The sequence below is a fragment of the Tyto alba genome, unplaced genomic scaffold, assembly GCF_018691265.1.
Source record: "Tyto alba isolate M040663 unplaced genomic scaffold, T.alba_DEE_v4.0 Super-Scaffold_14, whole genome shotgun sequence".
Classification (NCBI taxonomy): domain Eukaryota; kingdom Metazoa; phylum Chordata; class Aves; order Strigiformes; family Tytonidae; genus Tyto; species Tyto alba.
Genome location: NW_024881276.1, coordinates 12,330,852 through 12,356,493, shown reverse-complemented (window position 1 = coordinate 12,356,493; position 25,642 = coordinate 12,330,852). Strand labels below are relative to the sequence as shown.

At 42.2% G+C, this 25,642-nt stretch overlaps 1 protein-coding gene across 7 annotated transcripts in view; it reads right to left on the bottom strand.

Annotated features, from left to right (window-relative positions):
* The window catches only part of REPS2 (RALBP1 associated Eps domain containing 2), a 102,368-nt gene extending 77,389 nt beyond the window's left edge, over positions 1 to 24,979 (bottom strand). For all 7 annotated transcript variants that reach the window (XR_006164934.1, XR_006164935.1, XR_006164936.1 and 4 more), the window contains exon 1: positions 24,726 to 24,979. Coding sequence is in view for 4 of the 7 variants with exons in the window: in XM_042788645.1 (XP_042644579.1) it covers positions 24,726 to 24,935 (210 nt within the window). In the remaining 3 variants the exon portion in view is untranslated. The remainder of the gene's footprint in view (positions 1 to 24,725) is intronic.
* Positions 24,980 to 25,642: the final 663 nt, after the last annotated feature.

Genomic DNA, 25,642 nt, shown 5'->3' with positions numbered 1-25,642 from the left:
TTGATACTTCCACTGTTAAATTGAAGCCAAGGCTATCCAAAATATGGACCTTTTCAGTCAAATCTTTCTTTTCTCATTCAAGGGTAATGTTCAAAGACTTCATTCTGTCTGCAATATATTTCTACTGCCTCTACAGCACATTTCTACTGCCTCTACAGCAGCTGCCTTATTATTTCCACATTTCTTTGCAACTACAACAAGGAAATACTTGAGGAGTTTCACTCTCAGATGCTATGCCAGGATAATTTTACGATCTGTTCCATTAGTAGGCGTTTTCAGAGCTGAAAGCATACCAAGAGCAACCGATAGCAAACTTCATGACAATTACTGTTACCTTTACGTATCAAGGCAAAAACATTCCTCTACTTATTTTGGAAGGTGAACAGCCTTTTCTTCTCAGCAAGTGCACTTCTACTCCTTGATGGTATGCAACCCCTCCAGCCACCACTGCAGTCCTCATGCATTTAGTCGCACATCTCAGTCAAATTAGATGTAAATAAATTCTTCATCTTGGATCATAATCAAACAAGGCACCCTGCTCAATTCCCCTCTGCACGAGGACAAGATACTCAGATGCTGAGCCCCACAGGCCACAGTTTAACTCACAGTACATCTATGCGATCAAATTGGTTGTAGGTGACAAGAGACTGAACACAGAGGATACCAAAGTTGACTAGAAAGGTTGCAGAAAAACATCTCACATTTACATTTTTACATTTCAGTGACAGCTCACAACATTATGGTACAAGGCCTGTGAGGAAATTCAGAATCTTTTGGCTTTGAAGTTTCTGCGTAAACATGAATTTCTGATGTTTGAGATCTAGTACACAGGATTTCACCTCAAATAATGAGGTAGTCTGGGAAACTAAAAAGCCATAGGCAGAAATGGCTCAGACACAGTCACTCTAGCCCCCAGGGGAGGTAATAATCAAACCCCTCCTTTCAGCCATCATCGATATTTTACTTCATTTTAGCCAAGATCTTTTGGCCACAAACAACTGTAGCACTGCCAACAGCAAGAGCCTTGAGCTGTCCTTCAGGTTTCCTCCCACAAACTCTTACAAAATCCTTGACCAATGCTCAAGAGACACCCACTTCTCCTTCCTGATCTGCCAGCACTGAAGCTCTTCCACAATGCCCTCGCCAGCTCAGGGGACAAGCGGCAGGGCAGTACCCAAAAGACCTTCCCCCTCCCTTGGCTTGCATCCCTGAGTGAGGGTTTTCAGAGCAGTGTGGAAAGCCCCTCAGAGACACGCTGACAAAGGGTTAAAGCAAACATTGCTCAGCTTTGCTCTAAAAAAAAAAAAAATATATATATATATATATATGTAATTAATCGATTCAGCTTTCCCATGACTTTTGGGACAAACCCATTAAAGTGCAGGAGAGGTACCTGCCTTCAACAATTACTGAGAGGAGTAAGAGCAGTCTTTAAAAATAAGCAGAGGTGGTGACCCTAAACCGAGTTGAAATTTGAATTTTCTGCAGCCACGCTGAGCTGTGGGTAAGTTGCACGACTGCCATTAGCATTGGCTACCCACAAGATCCTCAGGCCACCCACCCAAAAACCTGCTTGGTCTTGCCACATCTGGCTCCCAGGGAAGGCAGGCAGCCTAGGGCTGGGGGGGCTCCTGGAACACCTCCCGGTGCTTCCATGTCCAGGGCTTTCCCAGGGCATGCACCTGGGAAACATTCCCTGACCCCACCAAAATACAGTGACCCAAACCCACACGGTGACTGATATGTAGCAGAGCTGGCCAAAAAAATACAGCAGCAAAGTTATTAGCTGCAGGTTTCTGGATTTCACTGCAGAAAGCCTGGCACATGGATCAAAGCAGGATGGCCTCCCCCATACAAGACTAGGGTCACAGCAAGATTTTTTCTACAAGACAAAACTGAAGTTAATCCCTCTGGATCTATGTTTTCAGTGAGCCTTGGTTCCAGTAAAGAAAAGTAAGAATAAAGCTTTTCTTGTATATTGATGTCTAACATATAAATTATATCATTTACCTTTTAGCACCATATTTTTTAACTCTGGCCAGTGCAATACAGATAAGTGCTTAAACATTTAGTTTAGCAACACCTTTATGCTTGTTTCAATTAGCCGTTCCTCCCTAATCTTTAATCGCTTAACACAACTGTAAGACTCAAATACCAGGATATGCAAAAATAAAGAACACAGCACTTAAGAATCACAGCTCTCTTGCAGAATCTTCCATAGCACTACACAAAGAGATTATTATTCAGCATTAACTTTTAGCAACATGGGTTTATAGATTCAGCAAATGATTTAGAGAAACTACGCTCACTTTTTTTAAAAAAAAAAAAAAAAAATCCAAAAGCACTTATAAAATCAAATTCTGTACATTAAAAAAAAGGAGAACAAAAGTCATATAGAGTGCTTTAAATGATGTCTTTTCCGAAGTCCAAGAGGGAACAATTGATGAAGCTTGTTTTCCACGTCTTGGTAGCAGACTGAAGATTTGTACAATTTAAAATTAATTGACATGTTATTAGGACCACTGCACTCCACTGAAATGGGCATAATTCACCGATGGAGAGGCAAGTCTGGAGTCAAATTCTGTAAAAGGATTTTCTAACCACATCAGTAGCAATTTGTGTGGAACGGTTGAGGCTGGTTCACTCTGGAAAGACGAAAAGTCACTAATGGCACAGCCTATTTCTCATCTATCACAGGTGCTGCATGATCCATCACACATCACTGCCGCAGTGATTTCTGCTCAACCTTTCTCTCCCATCCTCCGATAAAGATAATGATAATATAATCTGTGCTTGCAAGAGACTGTCAAAAATTGCTTTGGACTTCTAAGATTTCAATCAAATACTGAAAGTAGCCTTACAAGAGCCCTTTTCCCCCACAGGGTACCTGCTGCACCGCACCAAGGAACTGCACAGGCTTGCACAGCTGAGGGAAGCAATCCAATGGCTGAGATTTGCAATAGGTATGCAAATCCCTGCTTAATTTCTAAATTCCTGGCACAACTTTCAACAAACATTTATGGCTCAAAATAGCAAATTAATAAGGAAGAACTTATCACATTGGGCAGAAAAAAGACTGCTGATTTCTTTGACTCTGAAGAGATGGGTAAAATGGAGAGTGATCCGTTGCTGGTATTGCATACTGATTTTGGATGTCCAAAGGCACTAGTGATCACTGCAGGAGACATATAGTACTATCTGCAAAGCAAGAAGGAAATGTCCAATAAAATCATAGTTATTTTCTTCTAGTAGTGGAAACCCCCCCATACACCAATTATAAGAAAAATTCTCACTCTTCTACACAAAAAAACTACAACTGTTTAAAAAATATTTCCTGTTTGTGCTTCCTCCTCCTACACATCCACAAGCAACATTTTGCCATTTTTGCAACTATGCAAATGAAGGCTTCTACCTCTGCCTTTCAGTTCCACAGGCCAGTCTTACAAGGATATGAGCACAGTTGCTGGTGATCCAGGTCTCATTGCACACATGGTACATGAGCTAGTGCTTATCTTTAAGCCTGCAAGAAATCCTCCTGCAGTCAAACAGGACAATACACAAACCAAGCGTCACCCATGGCTGGATAACATCTGAAAACAGGGTGATAAATCTGCATTTGCTTTAGGAAGACAGCTCCATGCTTCTCTTTACAAAGCCTGTTGTACTGCACGCTCAGTATTTACAATCTTCTCTGATAATGGCTATATTGAGCAATTATTTTGCATGGGTCCATTGTCCAAGGAAATGAGCTCAGCGGAGATGCACTGGGAAAGAGCGGCCATATACCAGTTTCACCTGTGGCTGACGATGAAACACCTCCTCCAGCTCTCCACACAGTGGTGTGTGCAAGAGGAGCTCATGACATATTTGAAATGCTAAATTATCCAGAGTTTCTCATTCTTTGGTCTTAATGTAACAACTAATAACATGCTTGTTTTAATATTCATCCACTATTAGGACAAAACACACAGCAGGCAAGGTATTTAAAAATATTAGCTGCAAGGCTTTTATGACTCTTTCACAGGACTTTCTGGAGTTAATCTAGAAAAACAAAAAGACATCTGTACACATTACTACATATTAGAATTTAAAGGATTTGTAAAAGCTTGTCACATGCAGCTTTTCTAAAGATCTGTTCATTTTTAGCATTACTTTGCTTCAGCATTGAAAATTAAGCCTATGCACCAGGACAGTGAATGAACTATTTAGCAATCACTTTTCCTTTCAATTGCTTTATTTTCTTTCTTGTTCTTTAACACTGGTAAGTTTTATATTTAGGCAGAAGTCTTTAGGCGAATTATTGCTTAAAGTAAATGAAAGCTGGATACCAAAACCCAAGCTTGTGTTGTGTGCCAATTCCTGTCTTAAAGGCAGCAGCCTCTTTTCCTTCTCCTAGCCCTCTCCCTTATGCTTTGCACAATTTCTGCACTAAATGAAAGAGAAATCCTGTGGAGCAAATTGTTTATCGTGCAATTAAACTCTACAATACATTCACAAAAGGGGGACAAAGTGCAGCAGCTTTAAAAAGAGCAAAACCACACAAGACTTTTAATACATTTATATTTTACTAAGCATGTACTCCTTCTATAACTGAGCTAGAAATTCTTTTTTTCTCTAACAGCTGTATAATTCAAAAGACTTCTCTCTCTGAAATTCACATTAAACAGCCCCATGCGAATTCGCCAGGAAAGATTATGGGCTGAAAACCCCCAAGTTTCTTAACTGTTTTGTTGTTTTGGAGCCCAACTGAGAACAAGCAAAAGCATTAGTACTTAACAAATATACACTCTCCCCTATTTTCGTTGCCTAAACCATTTAAACTCCTGAGAGTGCAAGAACCACTTAAGCTTTTAATTCCCTCAGTGCTTTTGCACAGGAATCTGTTGGCTTAGCAGACTTACAACAACCACTTTGTTAAGCATGAGAACGAAGATAACAAGGAAAGTCCTATTCTCAACACTCCCCTTCACTCCAGTCCCACCTAACAAATATTGCTTTACCTACCTGGATACTGCCCAGCAAGATCGTTGCCACAGAAAGTGCCAACAACTTGGGGTGTCTCAACTTTTACTTTATAGTGGGAAGTTAACTTTCAGATGTTCTTATTACTGACAGCTTACAAAAGCAAGCTTAAATATAACAGAAAAATAATTAAACAAAAAAAATACATTGCTACATTTCTTCACTTGAAATCTTTCAATCAACTGTAGCTTAGTTTTATTTTGTTGCTGAAACTAGGTCTTTGGTCAAAAAGCAGGAGTGGTTTTTTCCATGTGTGAATACTTAAAAGTAGAATGCATTTCATCACTGATTTTGGGGGTAGGCTGAGGGGAGGGAAAGAGGGGAAGAATAGTTGAGATAAGATATTGCCTTTTTTTTTTTTTTTTTTTTTTTTTGTTTTAGATGCTACTGAGGCCTGCACTGGGGCAGGGGAGAAATGCCAGTTTTATATCTTCTCTCCTGTATGACCTACCCAGCAAACAACCAAAAAAGTACCTCCATCAGTGACCTGCTTCTTACCAGTTGCAGGCTCACTGCTGATGAGCACAAGCAGAAGTTTTGTCTTTTTTCAACTCCTTAGCCATACCAACTTTCTAAGAAAATTGCTCTATAACATGTACAAAGCATCTTCAGCCTCTACAAACAACTGTTTCAAGCAGAAAAAAGCTCAACACTTTTACCCACAAGCACTTTTTTTTTCTGAAAACAAACCAGTGTATACATATTTCATAACATTGTCTACCTGAAAGACTGATTTTATAAAAAATGATACATCAAGGTAAAATGATTTTAAAAATAATCTGTGCTATGATGTTAGTTTGAAATTAAAACAACTTGCCTGTTCTAACTAGTAACAAGAAAATTAAATATAGCACTGTGCATTATACACTTTAAAAATGTAAAGTTCCTAATTCTCTGAAAAGTATCTGGTGAGTACAAATTCTTAAAATATTTGGGGGGGGAAGGGGCAGGTCTTTCTTCAGCATGTATGGCAGATACACTGCATAAACTCACTACAATTTCAAAACCATGTTTGGGATTGATGTCACAATTTTTAATCTCTGCACTGTACGCAGCTTACTAGCACAAAGGAGGTATTTACTTCTGACAGATAAAATACAGCTTTGAAGAACTCTATGACTCCCGATTCAGGTGATCTTGAGGCACATACAAAACCAGGATGATTTCAATTCTGACATATGAAGACAAACTGTTCTACCTTTTTCTCCCAAATAAACCGCAAGAAATATGTAAAGCTACTGTTTATTTGTATCTTCCTGGACAAACAATCACAGAAAAATTGGGACAAATGCAAATGTTCAGCGAAAACATGCAAAATACCACAAAAATAATAGGAACAGTTTGCAAACAACAATTTTAAAAATTATTTTTCAGATAAATAACTCTGATTTCTTAAAATAGCCATGTCCTTCTAGAAGCCTATTTGCTTACCTCTACGTTTCATTCTTCCAGATTCAGGAACATGGAAAACCTTTTGTTCACAATGAACAAGTCATATAAAACTGATCTAATTTAACTACAGTTTATAATGAAATGTATTTGCATTCTGTACCTTTCTTTTTAATGTCACAATATTTGGGGACCTTAACCTAGGCTCTCATTGTTTTTAAATCCCTCAGAACTGCTTTCATAATAATAATAATAATTCTCACAACACTGAAAATCTTTGGCACCATACTTCAATGTCAAAAGGAATTAATTCAAACTGAAAGCATACAAAACCTTTTGTTCTTTCAAATAAGAAATTTTAATGAAGTATATAATTGTACTTATTGCACATCAAGAGTACAACTTTAATTTGGATTGCATAAGAATACCAGATTTATTTTTTTCCAGCTTGATCAAAAGCTCTGTGGAAGCATTTCCACAGAATATTAACCTTAAAAATCTTGACAATCTCCACAGGAAATTGATTTTCTACAAAAACTTGGGAAAGGTTTTGACTTGGATTCCTGCGCAAGATATTTACAGCCCATTTAGGTCCAAACCTACAACACAGCCCACAGATGAGAGTGCAGCATATAAAAAGCCAACACATTGAACAAGATGGCATCAAATGAAACTCAGAGTAGAAGTCCCAGAGGAGCAGAATGGAAGGTAACAAAACAAATCATTCAAGAGTGTAACTTTTTTTCTAACTCTCCTTATTATGCATTCTGTAATAAAATTGTTTTTATGGTAATTGCTGATCTTCTGTAAGTCTTGATAGACATGCAAAATGGCAACCATCCAACTCATCTTGTCCCCATGAGCTTCATATATGGTTTGTTTTTCAAGGAATGAATAAAAAACTATTTCCAACCTAACGCTTTTACTGTGAATTCATTCACTTAGAGAAGGGCTAGGTTTTGGGTTTGTTAGGGTTTTTTTGTTGTTTGTTTGGGGTTTTTTTGTGGTTTTTTTGTTGTTTTTGGTTTGGTTTGGTTTTTTTTTTTGGGGGGGGGGGAGGGGAGGGTGGGGAGCGTTGGGGTTTTTTGTTTGTTTTTTTGTTTGCTTGTTTTTTTACAGAGGGGTGCCAATATTCCCAAGAGGGCCCTTTGAAAACTGGTCTCTGATAACAGGCATTCTTTTCTGGTCCCCAACCAAGGCTGGTTTCAGGGGCAAAAAGCATACGTGACCACAAGAAGCCACTAGCAGTAGGAATCATGTTTTTTAAACTAGAATTTAAGAAAAGAAAAAAAACACTGGCAAACACACCATGCAATACAATCCATCATTTCAACACAGTTGTAGGAACTGTAACTTCAAGCCTGCCTTGTTGGGAACTAAGATGTTTTTAAGAACATAAAAAACTTCATGGGTTCTTTACCGATTAGCCTGCTGGTGTGAGGGGATGGTCTTGGGGCAGATAGCCCCGGACACAATTCCGTGATGGACAGTAAAGTTCCTGCAGTCAGTGGGTGCATTTTGGCTGCCTTCAGGGTTGTGGCCAGCGACACTGTCCGGGCACACAGCAGACCCGTGGCTGGGTGGCACAACCCTGTCCATAGCGGGAACCTCTCCTGGCACCACAGTTCCCCAGGGGCCTTTGAAAACATACTGGTGTGCCTCAGGTGCAAGGGAGTCCCTGCTCAGAGCCCAAAGGAAAGCCACAGAGAAATTCCCCCTTCTCTAAAGATTCACACCCATACGGCTTTTATTCTTACGTCTGATGTGACCATTTGTATTGTTATCTATCTTACTAGCAAATGCTACCTTAAGATTCTTGAAGAAAAATTTTCTCTACTTTCATTTTCCCAAGACTCACTGCAGAAACATCCAAATGCATAAATGACAGCTTGCAACATTAAACTAAAAGAAGGCACAATAACAATTGGCTTGAGAAGGGAGAGGAATGATCTGTCTTCGTATCCTCTGTCAACAGACCATAAACAACATAAGGCTTAAAACCAAGATTCTTAAATCTAAAGATAAGGCAGCAGTAGAGTACACTGCCTATAAAAGTTAGAGTTATCACCAGGGATTAACAAATTGCTCAAGAATAACACAGAAATGGTATTTTGCTGTGGACAGGAGAGGATGTGAAGGGATGGTCAAAGGCCCTTTCCATGCCTGTAGATAATCCAGTCTCCTACAAATATAAGGCTGATGTGATCACACCGCACCAAACCCTCTCCACAATACTTTTCATAGCTCATTAGCTTTGCTGTCCATTTGGTTAGAAAGAAGGGCAGAGGTGTCAGAGAAATGCATTTCCCAGCCTCTGATTTTCACGGGCCTTACCGGTACCGCTGACAAAGCTCAGACCCTTCTCTGTTGTTTCTGAACCAGTTGATGTTTATACTACCACTGGCCCATGAAAAGTGCGACGCAGTGCTCATGCTGCCCCTTGCCTTTTTCCTATGAAAAAAAACAGTGTGCAAGGCCAGGAGAAGGAGGGACAGCACCTCAGGGGAGACTCTTCAGACAAGAGTCCTAAGTACTGTAAGACGAGACCACATCCAGTTGCTGTTCCATGAAAAAAAATACAGAAACGTCATTAATTTTTAGTGGCTCCTAACATCTATAAAAGCTTCATAGTTATTTTTGTTGGTTATCCTTTCTTTTATTCCCTGTCACACCTTGAAAAGTAAAAATGACAAAGTCCTGTCTCACTCTGCAGTTTCTCTTACTGATGAGCAAACCCTCTTCCTTTCGTATATTAAAGGGATCCACGATCACTTCAGACTGGTGCTCCTCCCCACTGGTTTCTTCATCTGAAAGTAGCAGTCAGTAACAAAGCAAAGAGCAGAGGAGTGTTCAGACCTGGCTGACCAGGGCTACAGGGATGAAGGTGTGTATGGCCCATTGCTTGTGTCCTGATTCTCAGCAGAAGTTCAACCCTGGTGTTTTCAGGACATGAATGAAGTTCTCTCTAGACTGGGCAAACTGGGTAAACACAAGCATACATGATTTCACATCCTGTGAACCTATTTTGGATACCAAATCATCTTTCAAACAAACCATGTCACAAACATTTTGTGTAGCTTAAGACCTCAAAAACATTTACAAAGTCAAAAGGTACATGAGTCAAGGGAAGTTTGGATCATTAGATATTGTTACATAATTTTTTCCAAGATTTAGTGTCAGCAGAAACGCTTCTGCAATGAGGTGAATGGTGGTGTTTATTATTTTTACATTCCACTGGAAACAGTTGTGCAGTTTTTGTACAAGTATTTCCCTGCAAACATTTCTGTAATGAAAGTTGGAAAATAGGCAAATTTTGCTTCCAAGTTGAGAAAGTAACAGAGAGCAGAGACACAGGAAGAAATTCAGGAAAGTCTACTACTCATTTTTACTCATAATGAAAAACCACTGAATCTTATAAAAATAAATATGCACAAACAAAAGCTTGTAAATACTTTCAAAAAGTGACACAATCCTCAATTAAGAATGGAATAGATATGGATATAATTAAAGAGATATATCCACTGCAAGAGAAGTATTTTGTGTTAAGACATAACCTCACTGTAAAGGAGAATCAGGCAGGCAGCCTCTCCTGCACGCCAGCGCAACGCAGGCAGCTCCTGTGCCACAAGCAGTGAAACTTCCTGAAGGGAAACCACTGCTAAATGATCTAGACTTGTTAAACATGACTGAAGAAATTAATGCCTCCTTTCACAAACAACTGAGAAGTGAACAAATAGCAATGCAGTTGGGTATTTAATTTAGAAGAAGCTATTAATTGCACCATTATATGTATAGGGCTCACCTGATTGTTGTGGCCATATAATCCACCTGTTCATCTGAATCCCCAACATAAAATGAGGCATCACTTGGGGTGATAGGGAACCCAAGTCTAAGTACAATTAAAAAAAAAAAAAAAAAAGAAGAGATGTTCTCTCTAGCTCCCAGGCAGATGGCAGCCATAAAGGCTGGAAACACTAGGAGAAAGTACTGGCACAAAAGAAGCAAAAAAATAGTGGCGGCACATCATCTTCAGCATCCCAGGGAGTTAGAATAAATTCATAGGACAGAGAGGCAAACAGCTCCCAAAGCCCTGAGTTTGGGCTGCAGTTCCCTGCAGGTACGCAGGTGTGGAACACCTTGCAAAGCACTGCATGAGCAAGGGGCGCATGCAAACAAAACACAGTGCCTGGCAAGCCCTTAGGGGACTACATTAAGCCTCTCGGTGGCAATAGCATATTTAATAGTGGTATATATGAGAATCCATCTCCAACACATCAACATCAAAGTACCTGCATTCTTCTTAATGTCACAAAACTAAGGAAACCAAGGAGGCGGTAGGATTCAGCTCTAGTTTCAAGGAAATTTTCTCACAGTAGTACATTTTTTTTTAATTGTATGTCTTGCAGAAAAAGCCCTAAGTAAAGCTGACAAAAAGAGCAAGAGCACATCCCTTCCGTTCCTCTTCCCACTATTTATTTATTTCCTGGCAGATGCAGAGAAGTGCTGAACCAGCAGCTCTCTTGACTGGTGGAAGTTGCCAGCTGGAAACAAGGGGAACAAAGAGCAGTGCAGGTGGAGCCGGCGTGGGAAGAGATGGGGGCAGGCAAAGAGGAGAACAAAAATAGTGACAGTGAGCAGATACAGAGAGACTTGCCTTCCCCTTCCTCTCCACTCACTATCATGGTAACTTTTAAAATGCTATTCTACAGCCACCTTCTATCTCATGGTCACACGACTACTGAGAACCACGGAATCGTTTAGGTTGGACAAGACCCTTAAGATCAAGTCCAACTGTTAACCTAGCACTGCCAAGTGCACCAGCACACCATGTTCCTAAGCACCACATCTACACATCTTTTAAATACCTTCAGGGACGGTGACTCAACCACTTTCCTGGGCAGCCTACATCAGGTCTAAGAAGCTGCCTATGAGCAGCAGAACTGACAAATTCCAATTTTCTCTGGACCCTTATCTTGAGGTGACATTCCTTTACAGATTCTTTAATGTGTAACATGGGCTGAGTTCACTTTGGGACCTTTCTCTCAGCAAGAAAATTAAGAGGGTTTTCTTTTACCACATAACTTAAGTTCTTCACATAACTCTTAGGAACTCTTCAAAGTTTCTCAATCTTCCTGAAGTTTTGTTGAAATAGTTAACAGATTCAGAAGTTATTACTGGGCTGAATTAACAGCATAATTGCACAAGCCTCACTTCTTTCAAAAACCAGGCTGAAAAAACACTAGCCCATGACATGGGAAATTGGCAAATTTTAGATTACGTTAAGAAAGATGAAGTGGAATAAGCAGTAATAAAGGAGATCATCTCATTTTTGTCTGCATTTTTGAGCTGAAATCACACAGTTACGTAGGAAATGGCAAGACCTTTCAGGAATATAAGCCTGTGGCTAGCCAGCTAATGGCAACAAAAACACCATTTGTTGGTAGGTCATTCCCAGCAGGAGATGAAACTTCACGTTGCATAAAGAGTAGGGTGACACATTTATCAAGCCCCTAATGGAGAACCAGAGGAAGGATGCCTTCCCCATAGGGTACCTTACACAGTCAGAAACTCCACTGTGTCTTCAATCATTTGACCACTGAAGGGTTAATGAGACAATTGAGTGTTCACACAAGGACATAACTAGCTTTCATGTCCTGTTTGCAACGTTGGTAATAAATGAGCTAGTGCTGCCATGGAGGGGTAAGCTGAGCATCCCAATTGCAGATGAGTACTTCTAGCATTACGCTTGCAGCAGTTCCCCCAGACAGCCTACAAGAAAAGGCTAACTCAACAGATAACAAAACATATCATAACAAGGTATTAACAGCATGGACAAGCAAACTTCTAACAGAACAGAAACATCAGCAGCAAAGGAAAAAAAACATTTTATATTTCACATTTCAGGGCATGGAAAAGTCACTGTAGGCTAAAATTCTTCAAGTGTTAGGTTTGGGAAGCCATTCACTCAGATAACGTGTATTAGTTTATGATTCAAACCTGGCTTTCCTTGGAACTGCACAACTCTAGTACGCTCTTTCATTACAAAACTATAGCCCTGGCCATCCTACAGCAATGGTGAACTGGTTTTGAAATGGCTTAATGCTCTTTTACAAATGAAAATCGGTGTACAATGTTGCTTGCAAGACATGTTGTCTTGCAATAGCCACCAGGAAGCAAAGCAAAATTTCAAGTATTTAGAGTTGGCCCAAATAATTTCACTGCCCCAAACAAACTAAGTTCTTCTCTGTGCTCTGTAGAGTCACATAAAAACCATGCTACTCAACTAGATAGTGCTGTAGAAAGTGTAGAAATGCTGTTCTGGGCAAATGACAATTTGAGCACAGGACAGTCCTGCAACTATCTATTTAAAGCACTGTGTATTACCAGAATGCTCCATATGGAAGGCAATCAGGAATACAGAAAACTATATAGCACTACTCATCCACTTCTTTAAATGCATTTCACATCTACAGTTCTTGACACATTGCTCTTCTTTCTCTTCACTGAAATATCACACACTCATATTTTGCCCTATTTTGTTACAGGGCTTAAATTCAGCAGTTATACTAAAACAAAGTGCCTTCCTAGACTTAAAGCTTTACATCTTGCATATTTCTCCTGCAATCAAATATATGCATGTACATAACGCAGTCTCAAACCAGCTAATGAATATTTCCTAAGGAGAAATATTCCTTTGGAGAACATTCTCATCAAGGACAGTCCTGATTTAGATTAGGTAAGGAACTGATAACCCGATGTAAATAATGTTAAGAATTATTTTCCTGCCAACATCAGTGCTGCTCTTTCTTGTCCTGAAACAATATTTACTCTGGCCAGTGAACCCAGGACCTGTCACACTGTGAGGTACCAAGTGCTGTAACATCCTCACCCCCAGGCTCCCCATCCTGGTTCCTTCCTCTCACAACAATCAAAACATGTTTTGACAGGCAGGACTTCACAGCTGTATTATTTTATAAGCATACTATATCTCCAGAGTAATAATTTACTGCTGTTTTTAAAAAAGTCCACTGTTAAGCAAGTGTAGCAGTAGGTTACAAGTGCAAAAAGCCCCCAAGCATACTACTTGTTACAGTACTACTCTTCCGTCACACACCAGGTGTAGGAAACAGAAAGCTGAGGCTCTCATCATTTCTAACTTTTGTGGCACCTCATGAGAAACTCAACCTACAAAATGGGTAAGATTTTGGCTATTTTTTTTTCTTGGGGGGGGGGTGGTGGTGGTGGTGGTGGGAAGGAGGGAGGGAAAGGGTGTATGTGGGGGGGATGTGTTACTTGTTTTGGGGTGGTTTGGTGCTTTTTTGCTATTGACAGACTTTGCATGAGACTACTCAAGGACTCTGTAGGAAGCTTCAAACATCAGCACAATTTTAAACCTTACGCTATCTCTTTTTCAAGGTTACCAGGTTCTAGCCTGTTTCACCTTCTATCTGCAGCAGACATTTATATTTATAACCCACTCATCTCCATGGTATCTAAAGCATCTTATAAAAACCAGAAACAAGCAGCTTCCTGGTTCCTTCCTTTTATTGCTCAACAACAGAGAACAGCAGTTAACAACATAACTGGGATTTATTTCTGCCTTCTGATCTTCTCCTAAACCAGATATCCCCTAATATACACACTGGCCACCCAGCTGACTCTTTCAAGCTGCTTCTCTAATCTCTCTCAGAACCACTGTTTGTAATGAGATTCACCGCTGTCCCACTTCTGCCTCCCAGATCCCTCATCCTCAGGTAAGGTCTCCACTTGTCTTACATTCTTATAATGGGAAACTAGTTTTAGACTATCTATCTGTTCTTTATGCTTCGTACCAGAACCATAAGGGATCCCACGTGAGTACCAGAAGCACAAAAATCTGCTGGGAGGGAGGAACGTCACAGTTACCCAACCTGGAAAGGAGCCCAACCCGTAACCCAGAATTCAGCCCACACTGACCTACAGAAATGCACTATCACTTTGGAATAGCCTTGTATTCAGGTTCTTCCTCTTACTCTGTTTAAGAAGGGAATTACTGTATTTTGGGTCCAAAGGAAAATTTTCAGGACCCCTTTTCATCATTAATACTGAATTCAGAGTTCACAGAGAGAACAGACAGCCAGAACATATGGGACATGTCCACATAGCTAAATAGAAGAACATTTCTAGCAGACAATTAACTAGGTCTTCCACAACTTCCAAAAATGATAGAAAAACCTCATTCTTCAGAGATTTAAACAGTTGCTTCTCACTTCTCAGAATGAGAACCAATTATGGACAACTCTGCATGGCAGATCTGACACTTGGTGTCTCCCAGTCCTCATTCTGAAAGCAGTGGCAGAAAGTACTTCAAGTTGCTAAAAATCATAGGAGTTAGTATCCAAGAAATGACAACCACCACACACAGAAACCTTGACAAACTACTGCAAAATCCTGAGTTTCTTCTGGGGAGAAACAAAACAAAACAAAACAAAAAAAAAAAAAAAAAAATCAGATTCTGAAGAGCCTTTCAAGTTTCTGCCAGGAAATGCAGCATTTTGTTCCAGGTTGCCTTAATACAAGGGTACTGTAGTGTCTCACGGAAGCTGTAGTTTTGACGTTTCACACCCTTGCAGTTCCCCAGCAGATGACATTTGAGGCACCACAGTCTCCCTTCTGAACAAGCTGCCTGGCCACCATCCCTGCTATGTGCAACAGCAGAATTAGTCTAATGAACAGAAAGGAACAAGGGATGATGTATACGAACAACCTCCTTCTCCAAATTTACGTATTTAAAATGTTACACTGTTTTAACATCTAAGCAGTTCAAAACAAAGTGTTTTGATTTACTTCAATAAATTACAGGTTTTTAAACATTTCCAGAGGAACTTCTCCTGAAAACTTTTCTCATAGTTAACCTTGCCCTAGAAGATCAGAAGAAATTCTGGCATTTCCCATAAAAACGTAATTCTGGGTTTTGAAGACAAAATGAAACTCTACTAATACAGAAAAAACTGAGACTCTGTGACATAAGATGCATTTTTGCCACAAACAGAAATCTCTTACAGACTCATCTCCCATTTCATCAAAATCGTTTTTTTCTAACACTAGTTTCTTTCTTCAGTAGTTACTGTAATGTGATTTTCTGGACTGGCTACCCCCCAAAAAAACATGATGCTCCCTGTACCCATCCTATTTTATCACATTTGGCATGTTTCCCCAGTTCGTTTCTCTAGCACTTACAACTACAGAAGGTACTGTTAAAGACAGTGCAGCAAACACCTAAAATGTTCTTTTCTACAGCTGTACAGTTATCTTAGTCAATATCACAAACTAAAATCCTTCTCTAAGTTGAGAGTCATGGATTACTGTTATAAGACTGAAGAGTTGTCAGGAGTCTTAGCTGAAGGTGTACCATCATAGCTAACTCCACTGCATATGGTATGTGTAGAAGTTACGTCCTGCCCTTCATTTATCTTATAACTCCTCTACCTCTAGTCTGAATCAATACATCCCTTGGAAAAGCAGCTTAAATTTTTCCTCTTCCACATCACTAAACAAAGACCTAAAATTATCACAATTTCGCCCAACACACTTGCACCTTATGTATTGAAATGCACCATTCAGCCAGTGAGAACCTACTTGTTTGCATCTAGACCAAGCGTTGGTCCTCAATTCAGCTAAAGAGCAAAGGACTTCAAAGCAGCAACATCAAACAGTCAAAGATGACATCATCTCCAGTGTCCATGCACAGTACGCTGGCATTTTATAGCACATTTTATATCACCACTTGTATTTGCCTTTCTACATGTACATAGTAAAGTAAAAGCAGACTATGGCTATCAAAACATAAAGATGTTCTTATAAAGGCAGCAATTATTCAGAGGACGGAAAGAAAAAAAGAATACAGAAATCACACTACGAGTTCATTTTGCCTCCCTCCGCATTTATTTTTAGCACTTGAAACCTCCAAGTACTTCACCTTTTACCACTCCACTGCTGTTACTGTTGGTAACAAAATAATTCTGACTGTATCTCTTAGCCCATAGCAGTCATCCTGTTTTGCAAACGATTAGACACATTGTTTCATTCTGAAAGACCATCATCTTGGCTTCCATAGGACATCATTGCGTAAATTATGCCAGAAGTAAATAATGCATGAAATGTGAAATGTTACCTATGCCAAAGCTGATCTAATGTTTCTTGGTGTGGAAGGAGAGACTTTAAGAAGAAAGGATTAAAAAAAAAAAAAAAAAAAAAATGGGATTTGAAAGGCTCACGCCAAAAAATACTTTATATTTTTAACAGTAATAACAACAATACAGTTACTCTACAGATGTTTGCTGTGCAAGTAGAATTCAGCCTCATGACTCACACTGTAGTGAGTGAGCAAACACCACAGGCCATGTTCAGACAGCTTAAATTCAAGCTCAGCCGAGCGTTTCCCATTAGCCAACACTAAATTTTCAGTGCCACCACACCAGTGGGAATCACGAGGTCTGAAACCAGTTTCACGTATGGCCCTGCTCAAAGGAGTAGCTCCCCACCACCTCCTGTCAAAGACAAGGACCAACTGAAGCGCATGTTCGGATTACAGGACCACGCAGATGTACAGGTATGATACTAGAACCATTTGCAGCTTTTTTGGACGGAGGAAGACTGTTGATGGCAGAAAAAAAACCCCACAGGTCAAAAATAAAGAAACATAAGAACGCTGAAGATGTGCTTTGGTAGTCAGGTCACCTAAAGTTTCTCAAAAACCTTTTTTTGGGTTTGTTTTTTGTTTTTTTTTTTTTTTTTTTGGTTTGTTTTTTTTTTTTTTTTTTTGCTAATCGTGCTGCTGTAAGTGGGGCACTCCTGTAACTCTGCTCGGTAATTTATGCTCATTAGGAAGGCCACCGAATGACTCATCCAGGTGCCAGCGAGGATTTAGCAGGCAGTGTGGAACCGTGGGGTAGTTTTAAGCGGGCACGGTGCCTCCTGGAGAGAGCCCACCGCGCACCACAGGCGCGCTCTGCACGGCGTGACAGCCTGCTGCCGGGACACTTGTCACAGGCGGCTTCCTCCACACTCCCCTCCAAACCTTCCCCCCCCGTCTGGAACAACGAGCAGCACGAAGCACCTTCATGTTCACAAGGCAGATTCACAGGAGAAATAAGTTAATTAAAACATAATTTAAGTCCAAAGAAATAAGACCCCTAATTTCATTTTTAGTTTGTATTGGATCTAGTTATTTTTCTAGCTGAAAATCTGGCTCATCAGTTTGTCATCATTAAATCAAGATTCCTTTTTTTTTAAATATGGTAACATTTCTCTTTTTACTAACAAGTAGCATTTTAAAACGTATTTAAGCAACCATGTAGCTTAATATACAACTTAATTTTTATTTTGTAAGAAATTTGCTCTGTTATCTTTAATGAGAAATACATCTACTTGTGCAAGTACATGTAACACTTGCAAAGTTAAATTTAGATGAAAACTGGAATTCATTTAAAAATACACCAACCATCTTCAACTGCTAGAAAAATGAAAACTACACATTTCTTATGTATACAAACATTAAGAAGTTTATAAAAACTTGTTTTGTCTTTTAAACACTTTGGTAAATAAACTAAGTATAATTTGCAGTTAGTGATGTAGCTGATTATTTCTGGTCACTGTGTCCTACCAGATGACAGAATGAATGGATCTCGTCCCCCCACATCCTTCCACCTCATCATCATATCTAAACTGAAGGGAAAAAAAAGAAAACAACAACTTCGCAACAGAGTTCTCAATTTTATGCAGTGGTCACCAAATAATGCTCCTCGATACACTGAAAAAAGAATATATTCCCTCTGTTCAGGAAGAGGGGATTACTATTTGTCTACAGTTGGTTTTCTACTCCAGCAACCTTCTCTAGTTAATTATCCACTAACTCAGCTGTTCAACTGTCTTCAGAAGTTGAACTAGCACATATTGCTCATTAATGTTTTATTTTACCATACTGTTGGTATGTTTAGATGTTAATACATCAAAGAATCTTGCTTTACAAATATTGTATCAAACGTATCTCTCAATTCATAATATTTTAAATTTAAATAGGCTATTTACGCTGATTCCTTGTCACATAAATGCTTGCTCCATCTTCCATGAATCTATCTTGGCTAAGTTTTTCAGCTCAGCTAAATTCATGTTTTCAAAGTTTATACCAATGCTTTTTTGCAGGGGGTGTCTGCACTAGATTCCCCCACTGAAGTAGATGAATTCTGTGTATTACGTGTCCTTTGCAAAAAAGATTGTAGACATCAACCAATGTGTACATAAACATCACAATACTGACACCATATTGCTGCACATACATACGTGCACAAGCAGAAGAGGTTAAATGCAACTGCTTGGTGAACACACTGCACTTACATAAGTACCATGACAAAACCACTGACTCAAAAAAACCCCACAAAACAAAACACCAAAGAAAAACACATAAAAAAATCCCCACACCATTCTTTATCATCACTGCTTCATACTGCAGCAATCTCTCATTAAGTTACTCATTTTCATCCCAGTGGATCTTTTTCCTCCATCCCTCTTGTTCAATTATTTTAAATCACTGGCACAGCAAAGCACTATTTTATCAGAAACTAAACTAATTAATACATACTTGGCTGTAATGAGGGTTCATTACTGAAGCCTGCAGGCCTTGACCAGGCTAATTCTGACCATCCCACTGAATGTCTGTGACAAGCAGGTCTAGGAGTCTCTGGTTTTACAGCGATTTGAAATGCACTCGGGAAGGAACAGCTGCTACCAATCTTGTCCTGTATATCTCAATGTTGAGGCACACAAAACTACTAATCTTTTAAGTATTGACTACTAAATACTTTAAAATATAAACAATAATTTAAAGATGTACTAGGACCTCACTTTTTTTTAAATGGAATATATCATCAAGATTGTTTCAGGTGAAGTTTTACCCTTTACTTTCATATAATTTAGATTTTTTTTTTTTGCGTGAGTATTACTACTCTGCCTTTTACATCTGGATTTTGCATGTTCCTACTTACATAAACGCAAGTTTGCTTGTGACTCTAGAAAGGCAATGACAGTTTGGGCGACTATGGCCAGAAGTATTGATACTGAAATGTCAGTTTTCCTTTCTTTTTCTTGCTGTACCACTTACATGAAGTTGTACCCCACACCTTTTGTTTCTTCCTGACTCAAAGATGTCAATAGGATGCCATTTCTCCAAGTGTACTCTAACTTAACCTCACTTTTTGATAGACTTAATGTTAGCCAGTCAGTTAAATCACATTCCCAGCACTAGCATAATGCCAAATTCTGTCAAGGGGCACGACAGGGTGAATTTTATCTTTTATAAAGTAACAATAAGTCTAGACTTCCCTCATTCAAAAAGTTTCTATTTTAACTGCCACAGTCCTTATTCTTTTCTGTCTGTCTGAGGCACACACTTAATCCCACCCCAGCTATCACGAAGGTACTAATTTATGCTTATGGAATAAAAAAAAATTACTGGCCTTTTTCCAAAGAAATATCAACTTAGCAATTGCTTTTTTTATCTATTCGCACTTCTGTTTTTTGAACACAAAAATACAGTTAAACTGTAGAGTTGTAACTATAGAGACAAGTCACGATAAACACAGATTAACTCATGAAGCCTGTGGAAGAAAAGCAAGATTCTGGTCTGCATTCCCTATTCACACAACGCTGGACAAAGGGTCCCAGCTAAAAAATGCAGCATCTGTGTAGCTCCAGCATCATACAATTAGTACTTGTCATCCTCAGAGATCAGAATAACGCAGTGTGTTTGCCTGCAGAGGAAAGAAAGCATTTTCTTAAGAAAATTGGATCTTTGTGCTGACAGCACAAGTCCACAAATAAGATTAAGGTTTATATAACTGGGAATTAAAGATACCATCAGATAATCAAGTGAGAATTAATCAAGTCAGTCAGGAACTAATAAAAGGAGATAAGCATTTCAGTGTAAATCTTGAGTCCAATCCTGCTCCCTACTTCCTTATGATAAAATCTTCAGAGACCACAGTAATACCAACAAACAGTAAAACAAGCACAAGGAGGTACCTCTCCTTTGCTGATCAGCGGGCGATGACTCTATAAAGCACTGTTTTATCTAAAATCCACGCGGGCACCAACCCACTGGTACTCGGCACCCATAACGAGTGCACTTTGGGGTCCCGGACTCCAGGAGCACAGGCTGTGACCAGGAGCACAGCAGGTGACCAGCTTCAAAATGGGGTCACAAACTTCCCAAAATGAGATGGGGCAAACCAGCCATCGCCAACGCCTGTGGCACAGCAGTCAGTGCGGAGTACTGACTTCCCAAAACACTCAGGGAGCAGAATCAAACCGATTCCTCCAAGGAAAAGGCCAGAAACCCCAGAGAGCAACTTGCCCTTGTGGTTGTCACCTACTCACGGCCACTGGCCCCGAGGTGCAGTCACCGCTCCCTTCTTCCCGGTGGCTAGCACACCTCTGCCTGCCTCCTCTCCTCGTAAGAAGTGTTATCGATATTGATCTGTGTCACAAAGGATGCTGTGGGATTTCCTCTGCTTCAGCAATATTTTTGCAGCCCCGGTGAGTTCAAAAAAAATTTTTTTTCAGGAGGTTTGTTTTTTTTTTTTTCCTTTGCACAAATTCAGTTCTTCTTCCCTTTATTAAGAGCCAAAGCACAGGGAACACCATTTTCAACCTGATCAACATGGGTAAATATAAATACAGCTGATGCTGTTGAGTTTCTTCTATTTCTGACAGTCTGTGTAACTGCATGGCGCGTGACTAGTCTGCTCCTTCCTCCTTTGCCATAAATATTGTGAAAAATAAAAATAATCCTAGCACAGATCTTTCAAGGCAAGAGATTATAGGCATTTTAAAGAATCACTTTAAAAGCCCCTGGTGAAAGATCTGCTACAGGCTTCGTGCAAGTCTAAATAAAATCTTAATGTTTCTGCCTTTAACCACACTGTATGGCTAGTTGAAGAGCTTCAGAACACAGGGGACGTATGATTATACAGTGTGCAAAAACCACACTGTCCTGTCCCTGTCATGCCCTTCTCCGTCCTGTGAAGTGTCTGACATTTTTAATTTTAGTGCTAACTTTAGCCAACTTTCCAGAACTGAAATAGCTCTTCCTGAGTTCATTCTTTGATTCCTTCTTTAAGGAAAGTTAAATAAGTACAACCTCCGCTGTATCTTACCGCCCAGCAGAATAGCTGGCTTTAATGAGCCTGGGTGTAATGAATCTGTGTTCAATCACTTCATCCTTAGCAAGACCTGGGACTCTTGGGGGCACACCATCTGCTCCTACTGGCCCGGCTGCTCTTGGATTTTTTCCATATATTCCAGCATTTCCTCTTCTGGCACACGCTCTCACATTCCCTACCTGATCTCTGTTACCTACCCTCTTTTATCTAAATAACCTCCTGGATCAAGCCAACTAACCTTTAAGCCAAACAAAACCCTCGCCTGTTTGCTGTTTGGGAGCGTGCGTCACTGCTTTTCCCACAGGAATTGACACATTTGACAGCAGTACTCCAGCCGGGATGCACGCACATGATTTCTGTTTAGACCGCAAACCCTGACATTACAGTTTGGGAAGGTGGAAGGAGATTTCCTGTGGTGCTAGTGAGCACCCTTCTGATCAAGAAGAAACCTCAGTCAAAGACCATATAAGGAAAGATGACTTCTTTGTCAAAGGTTTATCCCATTTATTATACAAGTACAAAGCCCTGAAGACAATAGCACAGGTTAAAGACTTTGCCATGGCACTAAATGCCAGTTCTGGAAGCCAACTGATCTGTAAAACCGCTCCTCAATGAACACTCTGAGAATAAAAAGCTGTAAATTTCACATTGCTTACAAAATGGACCATAGCTGCCTCTTGTTGCAGCCCACGCAAGGGCCAGGGAACGGTGTTAAGTACCTTCTGGGCTGTGGACAGTAGAAATCCAGAACTGGTTTCCAATAGAAATCTCTCAATTTCTGACATGGCAAAACTCAGCATGACCATTTCTCAGTCGGTCAGTAGGGATGCCTGCATACTAAGCACCAATTGTGACAGATGGGGATTTTAAAAAGCATTAAAAACAAAACACATAACAGAACTTTCATGGTCAACAATTATTTCAAAGAAAACACCTTAACCCAAATGAGCTGCCTCTGCCTAAAATGGGTGTTCCCTGCACTAGCAGAAAACATATACCATGAACCTCTGTGCCTTGTTCCCATAATTGTTAGAATGGTAGGGGTTTTTAAACAGAAACTATTAGATTGCATTTTTTGAGAATGACAAAAAACCAAAATATCAGCAAAAATCTCTAAGTTGTGGGGTTTTCCATATCAAAGCACCATTTCCAACTTTATTTTTTCAAACACATCACATGAATTCATTTTTTTTCTTAACTTCCTGTAAATGTTAGTAAGAATACCTGACAGTGGTAGGTTTTGAGGACAGGTGCTCTAGCCATAGAGCAGAATGCTACTGTGATTAATGCCATATAAAGAAGAGGAGGAGGGCAGGAAGGAGGAAAAGAAACAGCCCCAGATCCCACAGGCCTTATTATCTGAATATTCCTGAAGCCAGTTACTGCCTTGTTTCCCAATAACATTCTCCTCACATCATAAATAGACTTGGAAATCATCTAAAGTAGTAAAAAACAACAAGAACATTAAAACCCCCCAACATCTCCAGGCTTAAGTCACATATTACTATCGAAATGACCACCCAAAACAGACTATAATAAATTTCACCTAAATGATAGGATAAAGAACTACATAGCAAAAATAAGATGTTTTCTCCCACACTTCTTTGGAAAACAACATGACTAATACCAAAGTCACATAAATTTACTAATGGGGCTTTAGCACATTTCTTAAGTATGCCTTCTTATTTGAAGTTAAATGACCCCTCTTTCCTCTTTGCAAAAGACCTACTCCTGGTGCTAGATCTATGCAAAAATCTCTACTTTCACCACTCAATTCACCTCCAAAACCAAGGCCACAGCGTGGCTCAAAATGTAGCAGTACTACAGTGCTTGGCAACATTTTCGTTTTACAGATCCGGTAAATGGCGCAAGTAAGAGAGAAAACATATCCTTGAAATATCATCATTTTCGTTCAGAATCACCTGTGTAATATGAACTTATACAAGTTATTACGAGATGACCTGACAGCTAGCTGTCAGGCAGTAGAGGAGTTTCGTACCCTCAGGCGGTGCCCAGGTATAACTATACTTCAGCTCAGTTTCAACATTGCTTTTTTCCTGCTTGATAAATAACGACTACTGAAGAACAGAATTCCCGTAAACTAAACAAAATAAAACCAACAAGAACACCCTGCTTCTCTCTAGTTTATTGTCAGAATTATTATGCAACTACAGCACGTTACTGAAATTACTAGTCCAGAGGTGGAGAAGACCAGGACTCCAGTTCCTCCGTGTCGCTGGAAACGGGACGGCACCAGCCTTCTCCCACCCTGACCGAGCTCCTGCTCAAAACTAAGGAAGGTTTTACCTCAGAGCCTCTGCTGGGGACCTCTTCTGGGACCCTGCGGCCCTGACGGCTCTGACTGCCTACCTAAATGTATTTGCTCTCAAGAACAAACACAGAAAACACTGCAACATCGTTTTACCTACAGATTTATTTTCTTTTCCCCCCCCCACTGAAACACCGCTTTAAAAATAATACCAGCGTTCCGCCGAGAATCAGACGCATCGCGCGTCCTTTGCAGCCCCGCGAACGCCAACCGCCCCGCCGGCGTTCGCGGGCCCTTCTGAGGGAGTTACCGCCGTGAGCCGCCCGCCCCGGCCCCCGCCGAGCCCGGGGACCCCCCCCCCGCCTAGGCAGGGGCGGCCGGCGGCACTGCCCGGCTCCGGCAGGACGGCGAAACGCGACCGACCGCCGAGTACCGGCAGCATTAGCGGCTCGTCCGAAAGCGCACCGGGGGGCACGGAGCAGCCCCGGACACCGCCACCCCCCGCCGCTGCCGGGAGGGAGGGAGGGAGGGAGGGAGGGAGGGAGGGAGGGAGGGAGGGAGGGAGGGAGGGAGACGTGCCCCGCTGCAGCGGCGTTCCGACGCCGGCACCGCGCCGCTCCGCCGCCCGCCCCAGCCGCCGCCGCTCGTTCCGGCCCCGGGGGCCGGGCAGGGCCGTCGGGGCACCGGCCCGCCGCGCAGCCCCTAACTTTCCACCGAGAGGCAGCGCCGGCCCCTCTCCCGCAGGGCTGAGGGAGCGGCTCCCGTCCCGTCCCGCGTCCCCCCGCAACCCCGGGGCCGAGGCGGCCGCCGCACACACCCCCCCACACCGCCCCCCCCCCGCGACCCACCTGGTGCAGCGTGTCCGGGGGCAGCTGGGAGGCCCGGAACAGCTCGCCCACGCTGCTGCCCCCGGCGGCCGCCTCGGGGGGCGGGCAGCACCGCGAGAAAAGCTCGGAGTAGCGCTGCTGCTCGCTCTCGCTCAGCGGCAGGAGCAGACCCCCGCTGCCGGTGCCGGTGCCGGTGCCCGCGGCGGGCCCCCCCGCCGGCCCCTGCTCCATGGCGGGGCGGCGCAGCCAGAGCCGCGCGGCGGGGCAGCGGGTGCCGCGCGCCGCCGCGGGGGGGGGGGGGGGGAGGGGGGCGGGGCCGCGCTGCGGCGGGGAAGGTGCCGGCCCCGCCCCCCGCCCGGTGCAGTCGCCGCGCCGGTTCCGCAGCGAACCGGCCCCTGCCCACCCCCCCCCACCTCCCCGGCGGTCCTGCGGGGGGCTCCCCCCCCCCCCCCGCCTCACGGCGCCCCCTCGCTCGCCCCGGCCCTCGTCTGGCGCCTTTTTTTCTCCTTTTTGTTGTTTCTCTTTTAGCCGGTTGGCTTTTAATCTGCAAGTACCGACCGCCTGCGCTTGCCGCCACCCCCGGGACTCCGGGCGCTGCGTGGGACCGGCCCTCGCCGCGCCGCAGGGCAGACCCGCGGGCACCGAGAGACCCAGCGCAGCCGCCGGGCGGGTGCAAAGGGGGCAAACCCCCCCTTTCCCCCCCCCCCTCCCTCCCCCGACCCCCACCCCACGCGGCTGGGTGACCCGCCTCGCCACGGCCCACGCCCCGCCGTGCCCACCTTTGCCGTGCCCCTGCCACCCCCCCCCCCCCCCCCCCCCGCTCTGGGGACTGGGGTCCCGGTGCTCAGCGGCACCCCGGTTTCTCCCCAGGGGCGGCGGATCCGCGGCGGGAGCCCCAGCGCATCATCCGCGGCACCTTAGCAGGGAAGCAGCTCGCC